This window comes from Callorhinchus milii, unplaced genomic scaffold (genome assembly GCF_018977255.1).
Source record: "Callorhinchus milii isolate IMCB2004 unplaced genomic scaffold, IMCB_Cmil_1.0 Scaffold7, whole genome shotgun sequence".
Classification (NCBI taxonomy): Eukaryota; Metazoa; Chordata; class Chondrichthyes; order Chimaeriformes; family Callorhinchidae; genus Callorhinchus; species Callorhinchus milii.
Genome location: NW_024704748.1, coordinates 14,900,339 through 14,914,063, shown reverse-complemented (window position 1 = coordinate 14,914,063; position 13,725 = coordinate 14,900,339). Strand labels below are relative to the sequence as shown.

General features: G+C 37.8%; 1 protein-coding gene across 1 annotated transcript in view; it reads right to left on the bottom strand.

The window, feature by feature from the left end:
• cdh23 (cadherin-related 23) overlaps positions 1–13,725 on the bottom strand; it is a 112,498-nt gene that overhangs the window by 79,221 nt on the left and 19,552 nt on the right. Inside the window, exons 3-10 of the mRNA XM_042336598.1 lie at positions 13,056–13,116; positions 10,357–10,505; positions 9,281–9,416; positions 8,072–8,460; positions 5,895–5,996; positions 5,515–5,517; positions 4,021–4,170; positions 859–987 (exon numbers count right to left, since the gene is read on the bottom strand). Coding sequence (XP_042192532.1) covers positions 859–987; positions 4,021–4,170; positions 5,515–5,517; positions 5,895–5,996; positions 8,072–8,460; positions 9,281–9,416; positions 10,357–10,505; positions 13,056–13,116 — 1,119 coding nt within the window. The remainder of the gene's footprint in view (positions 1–858; positions 988–4,020; positions 4,171–5,514; positions 5,518–5,894; positions 5,997–8,071; positions 8,461–9,280; positions 9,417–10,356; positions 10,506–13,055; positions 13,117–13,725) is intronic.

Sequence of the window (13,725 nt, the reverse complement as noted above, 5' to 3'; positions counted from 1 at the left end):
TAACCAATACCTGCAGGATTGAAAGATACTTCTTTTGTATTTTGTGCATGTGTAAGGGATGGAACATAAATTTTACTATCGACTAACATTTTACCGCTACAAGCAATATAGTGATAACATGTTTGACATACTGGATTTCAAACACACTGTACACTCTTAGGATGAGTTGTCAATTGTCCACACATTAAGTTCTTGATCTCTTCAAATTATTGAAAAAGAGAAGCTTCTCCCGGTATCCGGGCCAACAATCCCCCAAATAAAATTGGTCATTCGTTTCATGGCTGTTTGTGGGACATTGCTGTGTGCAATTGGGCTGCTGCCTTTGCCTACAAATGCACATTCACTCCATTTCACTGCAAGATGCTGTGAATCGCTTTTAGATATCCTTCTGACATAATAAGGCCTTATGCCAAATGCACGGATTATTATTATCATTATTATCTTTGCTCTTTGCTCTGGGGTGATGTTTCATTTCCACTCTCTAAGTTATGGCACTTCCCTCATGTGGTCGAGGTCAGTATTGTTTTCAAACTAGCAATCCTTCCCTCGGGGTTATCTTCAGTACTTAAACACACAGTAACTGGTGGAAAATCGAACAGACAAGATTAACTTCATTCAAAGTTTGATTTTTATATGCACTGATTGTAAAATGTATTCCTTAATTATTTGGTTTTCAGTGCACTGATGCGTGTAAAATGGCCTGAAAGCAAGTGCACTAAATTGAGCTGGAGCTCCAGCATTCAGACAATGAACAAGTTAGAATTTTATCTCAATGAATAAGGTATCTTCTAATGACCACACAGTTAAAGAACAAAACCATGCTCTGGATCAAGGGCTCATAGTGATCTTTTGACTTACAGTTAACACGTATCTACTAATCCATTCTCTGTCCAGTAGCTTAGCAATGTACACCTCGCCACGACTATTGTTTGTGGTACGGATCCTAAATGCTCCATTGGTATTTCCAGCCAGAATGCTATAGTTAACCTTCATTTCAAAATACAGGAAGAGAAAATTGAAAAACACCCCAAAATATTATACAATTCACAACACAAATAATCTAAAGTAATATTATTCATTTGTCCAATTTGGTCCCCTCAAAAATGACATAGTACCTTAAAACTGTGTGGGTGGTAAACTGTGCAAGAGCTTTTAAGGGACAATTTCTAACATTAATAAATAACTGGTCACACAATGCCTCTAATATCATCAAAAATGTAACACTTGATATCGAAGTACTACATATCCTCAGTCTCCTGGCCATTGTAATCTGCAGCAGGAAGCAGAAACCAAGATTCTCACTTCTTATCGCGTAACAATTTGGCCTGGCAAATCAATCCAGGCCAAAGTTGTTCTGTGACTTCCATCAGTGTCAGGCAACTTTGAAAAATCATCTGGATCTCTACTTTATGTATCTGCTTCTAAGTCACTACTGATGTGTCAAAATAAAGGGCTGTTTGGATTACTGGTGCTGCAATTGACCAAATAAAGGGGTCACCGGGTGATGCAGAGAGCAGGTAAGCAATCTGATCACGATTACACATTACAATCGACCCTCCCAATGGACCCTAATCGCTATTGTGCTGCTTGCAGTACTGTCAGTGAAGATTCCACTTTTTCATGAGACTCTGCAGAGTGTGACCTCAGAAATGTTCATATCTACTTTTCTGCAAGAATTTGATGCCCAGATTGAAGACCTGGAAAATTTGAAGAACATCTTCAAATACCATGAGAAGAATGGTGTGGGGGGTCTGTAAAACAAAAGTACAATTACATCTTGTAATTGAGTCGTGGAGTCCTGTAGCTTAGTGGTTAGAGCACTCGCTTTGCAAGCGAGAGACCTGAGTTCAATTCCAGGCAGGGTGAAATCTTGGGCAAGTTTCCTTACTCCACACGCCTAATAATAATCCCTCCAAAACCAAAAAAAATAATAAATTGGTCATTTTCAATCTACGACTGTTTGTGGGACATTGCTGTGCGCAATTGGCTGCCGTGTTCGCCCACAAATATGCAGTCAATTCACTTTACAGTGTGTTCCGTGAAGCGCTTTGGGACGTCCTCCCGACGTGAAAAGTGCTATATCAAATGCAAGGATTATTATTATTATTACAATAATAAAACTGCTTGCATTTGATTTAGTTTCTATAACCTCAAAGCCTCTCAAAGCTCTTCGCATTAGAAGTTTCTAAAGACTAAAGACATAAAATAGATTACACACAACTGTTCCTTCTGGGTGGATGACAGGAGCAGAGTTCCCATGACAAACATCCAGTTACAAACAAAAGTCTTCATTTACGAATGCGAGTAAGAATTACAAAGTAGGAATGCAAATCCTGGTTGCAGCTCCTATGTTTTAGACCTGTTATTCAGTACAAGTTGACCTTTAAAATGAAATGGTTAAACATAATGTTTAAAAGACAAAACAATCCCTGCTCATGCATGACCACAGCGTGTGCACCTGTATGGGAGGTTTAGATATGTACTTTACTGTCACGCAAGGGCATTGATTGTTAATGACAGTTAGTTGTGAGTAAATTTTATCACAATTGTTTACTATTATTTACTACCAGGCAATCTGATAACCAGTGGAAAATGTACAGCAATAACATGTTTCCATCTTGATTCTATTGCAGGGCAAACCGTCAGATTAATCCAACTATAATGGGGCCTTGTTATACGGTAGTATAAGTTTCCTTATACGAATTGATTCAAGCAGTTTCAAATTTACTGGCACAAGAAATCCTACTGCAGGTCACCCGCCTTCCAATCAGATCACGTTCTCTCCACTATTCACATTAGTGCAGCAGACATGCAACTGAAAATTCTGTTTTACCCAAAATCAGACATGCTTAGTACATCCCAGTTTTTTAGATGTAAGGTACCAGTTACCCCATTCCACTAAATGCAAATAGCAATCACAATTTGCCTGCTGACAGCTGGATAGTATTTTTCACGTTTGCAAGTACAAAATGTTCAATATGCCCTTAGGTCAGACGATTGACAATAATTGCAGAAATTATCTGGGCAGGATAACAAAACTAATGGGTTGAAGGAGCTGAATTAATATGGTTGAACTGGCAAGGTCACTCACTGAAGCACTTGGTGCTGGTGAGTACAACCACCGATGTGAATGCATCTCATACCTACTGTTAAGTTCAGTAACCAGGGATGAATTTTATGCTCATTTGATTGGTGGGAAATGAAATTGTTTGGTGCCGCTGTCATTTTTCTGACAACTTTAAGTGCAAATACCAAGCGCTCTTCCAGTACGGGAGTTTTGTTCAATTGATTCATGAGTGTAGGGAATAGGACAAAAACTCATTTCACTTTGAACTCATATTACTATCAGGGACAAGATTTTATCCATAAAATACAGTCACACCACTTTACAGTATGTCCTTTGAAGTGCGTTGAGACATTCTGATGACGTGATAAAGCGCTATATCAAATGTACAGATTATATTATTATAAAATAGGTTATTATATAATTTGGGCTTTGAGTTGACAGAATTGTAAGGTGCTATACTTAAAATTTACTGTAATATTAAACAGCAATTACTGAAAATGACACATAGATTGTTCAAGCAGAATTCTCTTTGTATATTTTAATTCGGAACTCACACTGGGTACATCATTTTAAAGTCATAGTATACTTAACATACTGCAATCTTAGCATCGAATTGGAGAATTATCTCTAAATGATATTAAAAAATGCAGTATAAATGCTGTTCAATTTGATATTTAGTTGCAGTTCAGGTGGGCTGGCATACATCCTAGCAGAAGGTGGTTTTGGAAGAAAGCAATTCACATTGCTGCAGGACGAATACAAATGATGCAAATCGATTCAAAACCTCTGTCTACCCCCACTGATCCTAAGTGTGGCATAAGATGGTATTGCTATGTTATGTTACCTTTTAAGGAACGCTACTACTTATAACAGTTCAGATAAGAAATGATGTACCTCTCTTCAAACAAAAGATAATTTCTTTACCAATACTTATGAAGTGCAGAGATACAAACCAGTCCATTGTTCTTTGCATCCAGATCATAGGCAAGGAGAACAGCTACCCGTTTTCCTATGGCAGCATCCTCTTCTACTTCCACTGAGGAATCTGAGGTAACATCAAACACTGGACTGTTGTCATTCTCATCCAGAATAGCAATGGTTACCTGTTGAATGAACAGCGGGATCAACTGTCTTTGCTTCAAACAAATACAATACAACTTATATAGAAATTTCAAACTTTGGATTCTTTGATTGCTGCTGATATACTTCATACACTGCAAATGTTCTTTAAAAGCGAAATGAAACTTCTTAAGACCTGTTATACCAATTGACACAAGCAAGGTTGTCGCATGAAGGATCTTTTGGCAGAAGCAGATGGTACTTTGCTAAATACCCTAATATAGCGTGAAGCAGAGTGATATGGCTGTGGTTTCTGTTCGTGATTCCTCACGCAGAGGACGACAAATCTTTACTGAGAAGAGTAAGAAGCACTGAACTGAGACAAGGTATTTTTCCACAGAAAGAGAGAAAAAAAATCAGTTCTTCTGGGTCACTCTCGTGCAATGCCAATCGAAGAATGCATAACCTTGGTAGATGCTTGGGAGAATTCTATCTGCCTATCACCCTCTTACAAACATTCAAAATTATTTCTGGAAATAATTAAGGACCCATGAGTTCACTTTTCAAGATTTGACTTTAGCAGCTTGAAGGATGATCCTTATATAATTTAAACGGTTGCACAAGCCTTGTAAAACTGATAAGATTCAATTTTATACTTTTAGGGCTCAATCATTTGCTGATGGACCTCCCAACTTTGAATCATTTGGATCTTACCTGGAAATTCAGACCACTTTGGCTTTTATTTTGGTTCTGTGCCAGTGATATATATTTTGTGCAGTTTTGATTTGTGCCACGGTTAAGCAAGAAGAATAGAGTATGTGCATTGTTTGCCTAATAAAATTTAAATGCTCTTGGAATGAAGCATGTTGAAATTCAGATAAAATAACTTGTGCAAATTATAAAATATTGTTTGACGTAAGAACAGCAAAAAAGAGGGAGTCTTTCCAAAAACCTACTAAAGCTTGGCATTGGAAGCAGCATACTTTAGCCAGAACTATTATGAATATTATGTTAACTGGGGAACTGAAGCCAGACTTGTATTTAGAGTTGTATTAAAATAATCAATTAAATGTACTAAAAGTCCATTTTGCAGCAACATACAATTGAAACCATACCTCCTGACCCATAAAAACTATGCTATTGTTCTCAGAAATCTATTGATCTATTGAATATTATCGAACGACATCTTGTGGTTCATCTCACCACATGTCTAGCAACACTACATTGCCAATTGCATCTTGGGCTTTACAATGTTATGGCCATACTATCACCCAAAATCGATTACATTTCCAATCTATACCATCAAAAGTGTGGAAAGACAGTTCACACATAAATCAGGCTCTTGCACACAAATAACAGAGGTACAAAAACCAATAATAACTGCTTACCTTCTGCTCATCCGCAACAAGAAGAAAAAAACAGAAAGACAGATTTAATGTAATGGTAATTATCTGGACACCATCACAGAATAAGAAAACCACCTTGATAAAAAGTTACTTATCTAGGATTCTGAAAACACTATTTTGAGCAATTGTTACATGACAGGTACTTTAGTCACAGTTTTATATACACATTATAAAAATACAACACAATTTGTCTCAAAATCCTCAGGTCACTGTCCCCTCTGCTCCCTTTAGAGATGACTGATGGCTCTCAGTTTCAGGTTATCACAGACATGGTTAGTTGATGGATAGAAATGAGTTGAGGTTATTTGCAGTAAATTCCACCACAACTGTACTGTCTCATTTGAAAACAGGTGCATTCTTACCACTGTTGAGTCCTTCCTGGGTCCCCCATTGTCTGCTATGACAGTAATTAGATAGAAATCTCCTCTTTCCCGGTCCACCTGTCCTCTCACGGTTATTATACCCTATTGTGGGCAAGAGGAAAGGATTGACATCAGTGAGAGTCCTGTTTGAAAAGAACAGACTTTACAATCTTCAACAGTCTGAGAGTGAGATTCAGATTGGGAAACAGTAATATCTACTCTCACTCACAATGTGACAGTCGTATTCACACTTGTAAAAAAAAATCTTAATTTCTGCAAATAACTCTGGCTGATATTGCTACAATAAAGGACTGCCAACAACCAGGATTTTCATACACTGAACACTCTGAATATAAAATGGAGCACATAATTGAAACTTGTCCTGATAAGTAATTAGCGTTTGTAGCATTTGATTTCAACATATTTTTCACAAAGACAATGCCCCTTCAATAAAGGTGAAATTTGGGGCAGTTCAAGACAGCTAACCATCGACTTCTTTCTGCGTAAGTTGCTGTAAATAGCAGGAGATGAATATTGAACTCTCGTACTCAATGTGAGCAATTTCAGTGAAAAGTACGTGTCGTGAAGGCACTCCTGCACTTTCAGTGCTAAAATGGAATTCAGAGTTAACTTAGCATTGAATTGCCTGAAAAGTCTACAGTTAAATTAACTGAATATTTCCCAACACGAGAGCCAACAATTTATGGCAGACTTTCTACCATCCTCAGGAGCCTGATTCCCGTGAATTAACTCATTAAACTTAAGCATATAAAAAGAGGAAGTAAACTGCTTCTGTAATTTACTTGCTGGGCAAACAGCCTTGGTCTGCAATGGGTATGTTTAAAAAGCACCAGAAATAAATCCAGCAGCTTAGAAAGTGTCAAGTCATCTTATCGCATTCTTCAGAGCATGATCAGGAAACAGAAGCTCCATATAAATAAGTACACTTACTGGCTTTCAACGGCAGTGATCTAGTACAATATTTTGTATTTTGTTAACCGCAAACTATTTACTTGGCTGGAGTTCAGAAAAAAATGCTCCACTCCTCAAAATACAGGTTCATGGAAATCTTTTTTTATAAATTCTTCCAGCTCCAAACTAAAGGAAAAATAAGTTTCTATATAGCATAACTGGCACAATATCAAAGGCCTTCTCAGGGTGAAAGGCATGGATAACCTTGTGTAAGCAAAGTACTGTATTTAACACACCATATATTGTGATTACAAGCCTAAGAGGATACTGGAATTAAATTGGCAAGTTACAAGTAAGATGAAGCATGCAATGAGATGTTAATTAGCCCACCCACTCAATCCATTTTCTAACAAACAATGAACAATTTGCCTCATTGTAGATTATATCAAGCACATTCAGTCATATGTACTCTAATAATAATAATCCTTGCATTTGATATAGTGCCCTATCACGTCTTCCAAGAAGTCTCAGAATCTACTGTAAAGTGAATTGTGACTGTATAGTTTGTGAGAGCAACATGGCAGCCAATTGTATACAGCAGTGTCCCACAAACAGTCATGGAGTGAGTGACCAAATTATTATTATTTTTGTTTGAAGGGATTATAAACCCCGGAAAAGCGATCTGACAATCGACTAACAAAGAAGTTCCTACTTACAACTACGTAAGCCGAGGTGTTTGGAGTAAGGAAATTTGCCCAATGTTTTGGCCTGCCGGGAATCGAAATCAGGTCTTTCTCTTGCGAGGCAAGTGCTCTAACCACTAATCAGCCATCAATAATCTTTCAAGAAGGTAAAATCAGAAGGGCCATTTCCTTCTACAAGTAACTTTAACATTAGAGATCCCTTTAATGCCTATGTGAGCACAATTTTAAAATATAACTAGCAATGTGATTGCCTCAATATTGGACCTTAACATTAAAGATTGAGGGCAGTAAGGCCAGACTGAAGACAGTCTTGGGAGGGTAACAGAAAATCAGGTTGTCAGACAATCATCCATTCATCTTGTTACCACCTTTGCTGTGGGAAATCAATTAAGGATAATGAAGACAGGAATCTGATTGAAGGATGGGATCTGTGTGCTCATCCTTCAGATCAATCCATTGATCCAAGTTTCCCAGAACAGTACGAACAGATCAATCTATTTCTCTTTAAACAATTTAGTGCAGCCAACAACACCACAGAAAATAGAACTTCAGTATACTCACAGTGACTCTGTTGATCTGAAATAAAGACAAAGCTAGGGCAGAAGTGTCAGGATCAAACCTGTAGGTAATCTGATTCATAATGTCAGCAGATTGGGCATGGATTTGTATCACATCAGTCCCAGTGGCTATATTTTCCATTAGTGTAACTTCATATGTTGCATTTGTAAACTGTACGGGCTCATCCAACTCATTCATCAAGGTGATATATACAGTGCAATAGCCTCTGTTGAAAGGTGCGGCCTGATCTGTGGCAGAAATATTCATGAGATAATTGGTCCTGGTTTCATAATCAAGATAGTCTATTGTAGTTATAAGGCCTGTACTTTCATCAATGGCAAATTTCCTCTCCGATCCAGCCAAAATCCTGTAGGCCACTATGCCTCCATCGCCTGAACATAGAAAAAGATAGTTTGCGTTAAATTATTGCATGTGCAACTCCTCAGTAAAAATCAGATGACGATCAATGCATATATCTCAATGGTAATGTTGGTACACAAAAAGGTGTAATTTGTAAACCAGGCAAAATGAATGATGACTGCAGAGGGCATGAGAGAATATGTATTTGACATTCAACTCAAACCACATACAAATTATTTTGTAGCACATTTAATTTTCATTAGAAATAACAACTACAGTATCATTGTCCCAATTCATCTTTAACAATTCCTTGTCAACAACATTCAGAAGGTACATCTGTGAAATGGCAGATTTGGCAACCTGGGAATCAAATCTGCGATCCCTGTTGGTTAAATTAATATTTTCTTCCCTGAAATATGTTAAGGTGAAAGAGTTAGAGTTGGGGAATGAACATTATTGCTTTGGACACTCCATGTAAAAATCAAGTGTTTGAATGTCAGCTTCAACACAGCCGTAGGGCATGTCAAAGATGCCTCAAATTTGCGAAATAACAAAATTTAGCCTCAAAACTTAGTAGATCACATCCTACCACTCCAACCTGATTCCCAGCCCCCCCCCCCCCCCCCATTTTCCTCATCAGTTATTCTTAAAACCAACCTGTGGTTGATTGAGCACTGCGGCTCATATGCTCACTAAGAACCCAATGGAGATTGATCAAACTAAGTTTATTATGAGATTTTAATGGTTTCAAAAAGTTTACAGAAAGGGCCAGTCAGCTCTAGATTTGTCTAGGCGTTCAGTTTTGATGGAAAAATCAGAAGAAATAGTAGACCAATTGAATTTGCCACTGACCTGTATCTTTGTCTGTTGCCCTAACAACGTTCACTGAGGTTCCTATGCCTGCCGTTTCCCTCAGTCCAAGCCGACTGTACTGTTGCTGAGTAAACACAGGGCTCTCGTCGTTCACATCTTCCACATAGAGAATAACCTAGAAAATTAAATCAGATCAAGAATAAGAAAGCTAAGGAGAACTGTTGCATTCATTTATTATTAACAAGTCACTCATTAACCAAAGCAAAGAAGTGGGTTTACTACTTATTAATGTTTGTATACATCTCTCCAATTTTAGAATACAATAATAACCCTTGGATTTGATATAGTGCCTTATCACATCGTTGAGATGTCTCAAAGCATTTCACAGAATATACTGTGAATTGACTGTGTATTTTCAGGGTGAAATGCTGCAGCCAGTTTGCAAATGTGATTACTCAATATCCGAAACAGAAGAGCTTGCTCTGTTGCTCTTTCATTTAGTGAAAAACCTTTGTGCAACATCATAATCTTGTGAAATTCCAGTCATATCAGAGGAAGCTTCATAGCAAAACTCAGCGGCAATTTTAAGCGTAGGAGAAGACTAGATTTAGTAAAACAAGATTCAGACATACAAGCAACAAAAAACTTGCAAATGCTAATTGTTACTATCGAAATTAGTACAGGAGTCATACACTTCTGGAACAGTACATGACTTCAGCAATAGTCTCTCTTTCTGTCAGTTTACCAACTATACTAGGATTTAGGATTGTATCGTTTTGATCAAGCAGGAAAAACTCAGATGTAAAAGCGTCAGAATGGTAAATAAAGCCACACCAATACATCAATAAACCATGGGTGGGAATCCATTTGGCAATACATCTTTGAGCTCAGATAACCATATCAATCATTCCAGCTTCTTCTCACATGCGGTTAGTAATCCTTTGTGATTCAGCCATTTCTTTTCTCTGTGACACAATGAATTACGTATATTTTAATCACTGTATGAACAAAAGAACCAATCGTGGACAATTTAAGGAAAAACAGGTGGAAACTCAAAAGATCTGTTGAATGTTATCTTCATACAATGATTGTTAAGGATTAACACAGTCCCTTACTCTGACGGAGCTCCTCATTCTTCCAAAGTCATTATTATATGCCTCCACCTCCAGTACGTGAGTGTTACTGGTCTCTCTGTCCAAGGGTCGGGAACCTCTGGAAATCAGCCCAGCATTTTCATTAATCTGGAAGTTATCATTGGCGTTTCCTTTTTTTATAAAACAAAAACAGACAGGGATGATACTCAAGTTAAAAATATATCACACTGACTGGAGTTTCCTCAAATTACAAAATAATGATAACTGCTTTCTCTTGTTGATTTCCTGTGCTTCTTTCTGAAGTTCATCAGTTCACTTGGGAGTGACATTCTTTCAGGATGCAGCTTGCTGGAGAGCTGCATTCAAATTAAATAACTGGATATCTTGGAAGCTAGTAAAGCTTTGTTTCCTATGCACGGAGAGAGCCCTGAATACTGTGTAATAACTTGTACCTATTTTACAAGCAAACAATATTTTTTTCTTCTTTATCTGAAGCTACTGTCAGAATTTGCTACAAAAATCAGCTCAGTATAGAAGTATCCTTCACAACGTCAACTTTTAGAATCAAGGTACATAGTGAGTTAAAAGAAACACAACACAGCATATTTCTATCAGCACATTATCACTGTTCTTGGAACAAAGTTCTTGCTAAACGTTACTTCTTGGGAAGGGAAAATGCGACTTAAGGTCAAAAAGAGAATACGCAGCAGACAAGAAAAATGTTCAAAACAGCAGAAAATAGAGATTACATTTTATGCCTTTTAGAAATTCTCCTTCCCAAGACTAACCCTCCTCTAACTCACCCTCCTTCCCACCTGATCAATGATCTCTCACTGCCCTTGTGAAATGCTCGAGACATTATCCTTCACGAAAGTCACTTCATAAGCGCAAATTGTCGTAGTTGTTGTAGGTCGTTTTCTGAAAGATTCATTCTCAATACTGAGATCCAATTTATGATGGGCTCTCAAACTATTGACACTTTTAATGGAATTTCCAGTTGATGAGAATTTATTGTGTCTTGATAGGAAGTGCTGGCATGCTACTCAACCAATTTGGGTGGGGGGAAATCATAGACATGTACAAACTGATCAACATCCAAACATATGTACCTTCAAGGAGAGACAGGCACTTTGAATGTGAATCAGAAGTGGGAACCTTGACTGATTTAGCTTCCTCCAAGGCCATGACAACCTATATTGCCAAGTGCTGCACTGGGTGGTGCTTTACCCATAGACACATTTGGGGAGTTCTTTTTGAGCTTAATATTATTTCAGATATTTAAGTTTAAATATAAGAGCCTTGTTGCTTGCGTGCTCCTTCATTGTAATGTTTAGAGTGGCTTCTTTTCTGCCCCGAGACGTGAAAGGAGAAGAGTGACAGCAACGGTGTGACAGCTTGTCACAGGGTAAAGTCTGAGAAAGTGAAGGAAGTGCTGTGAAGAGTTATTGCATTGTTTCTGAGGCCACAGGCATGCTATGAATATTAATATATCACCTCATCTGGTACATCAAGCTCCGGATCTGCTGCTCGTCACACTTCCTCGCATTGTTTCTTGACAAATCTTTAAAAAAAATTCTGCCTCTCACCTCAGCACAAACTCCCTAATATCATGTATTAGAGATTGATTGTTTGTCGATACTTGGAAGTCATTCTGGTTGATAGTTAATTAAAGATCAGCTACACCCATTGGGTCACTGTCTACATAGTTATACTTTTGACCCTGATCTCTTTTTGTTGTCACTTTTGTAATCCGAAACTCCAAAGAGCACAGCGAGCCAACTCTAATTGAGCCTGGAGCTGGTTTGGGGAAATAATAATAATAATAATCCTTGCATTTGATATAGCGCTTAATCACATCGTCAAGACGTCTCAAAGCGCTTCACAGGATATACTGTAGAGTCGAGTAGTCTTTTGTGGGTGAAACGTGGCAGCCCACAGCAGTTTCCCCACATACAGTTGTGGATTGAGTGACCACATTATTTTTATTTTTGGAGGGATTATTACCCCCAGAAAGCGATCTGCCAATCGACTGACAAGCGGGTTCCTACTTACTGCTAGGTAAACAGAGGCATGTATGTGGAGCAACAAAACTTGCCTAAGGTTTCGCCTTGCCTGGAAATCAAATCCAGATTCTTCTCGCTTGCAAGGCCCGTGCTCTAACCACTAAGCTACAGGAATCCACATTATTAGGGTAAATCCAACATAAATCTGTTGGGTTTAGACTAATAATGCACAGTTTATAAACCCAAAAGAGTCCTCCAACTTTCCCTGTATAATGATGTACACAATGTAATTTTGCTGCAGGATAACACACACCCATTTATACTCTGCATTGCTTTAACCAACTGAGTAACTGCCTAGGATGTTTTGTAATGTAAGCCAAGCTTGTAAGAGGAGAAAGAAAAAGCAACTCAATGAGCATGGATCATCTATGAATATCAACCAGAATGGCTTATAGGTACCAAGATATAGTACACTCGCTGAAACAAAATACAGGAGTCTGACTACTCAAAGTGTGGTGATCTAAGATGCATGATTTGAAGATTTTTTTGATGTGATTTAATGCGTACGAATTCAAACTATCATAAGATAAAGTAAAATAAGAGGAGACCAGAGAAAATACTAGTTTGTGCACTCGATTCATCCACAGATCAATTCACAATTATAGCAGTGCTGTCCAGAGGAGACTTCAATGAACACCAGTCAAAACTCAGTGTTACCTGAGAGGATTCTATACCAAACATTCCCATTGTCTCCCTCGTCTGCATCAGTAGCTTCAACCTATGAAAAAACCAAAATGGATATTTCTTGTTAATAAAGGTGCTCTTACAACTTCAAATGAATTTCTTAAAAACAATGCATTTCCCTGGCCGCCTATTTTCACGTGACTTGTTTTGCAAAGTTTTGCAGTACAACAAAAGCATGATTTGTTTTCAAGATTAGAACAAAAGGTGCAACTTGGATATTGAAGCTGCATGACAAAGGCAATGCAAATAAACTGGACCAATTAAAAGTGACAGCAAGACTGATGTGCAGCAAAACAAAAAAAGAAAGTGAGCATGAACTTTTTCAATAAAATAAATTGGTTTAGGAGTGGCTATACTTGAAGCATTTCTTGATGAGTATATGCTCAGCTCAAGACAAATATTGATTTAAATAGATATAAATTTGAGTTTCTACAGTACCTTCATTCGCAAACAATTTTTGTTCACGGAGCTTATTTTCTAGATGAGGTTCCTATCCTGATAAACATAAGCAGGAGTGCCCTCTGCTGTTGACATCTGGTCAATGGTCACTTCAAAAACTTTCCACGGTTTCGACAATGTTTGTTTGGAACAAAATGTATCTCAAAATTTGAGAGATTCATGGCATTCTATCTGCACATAATCT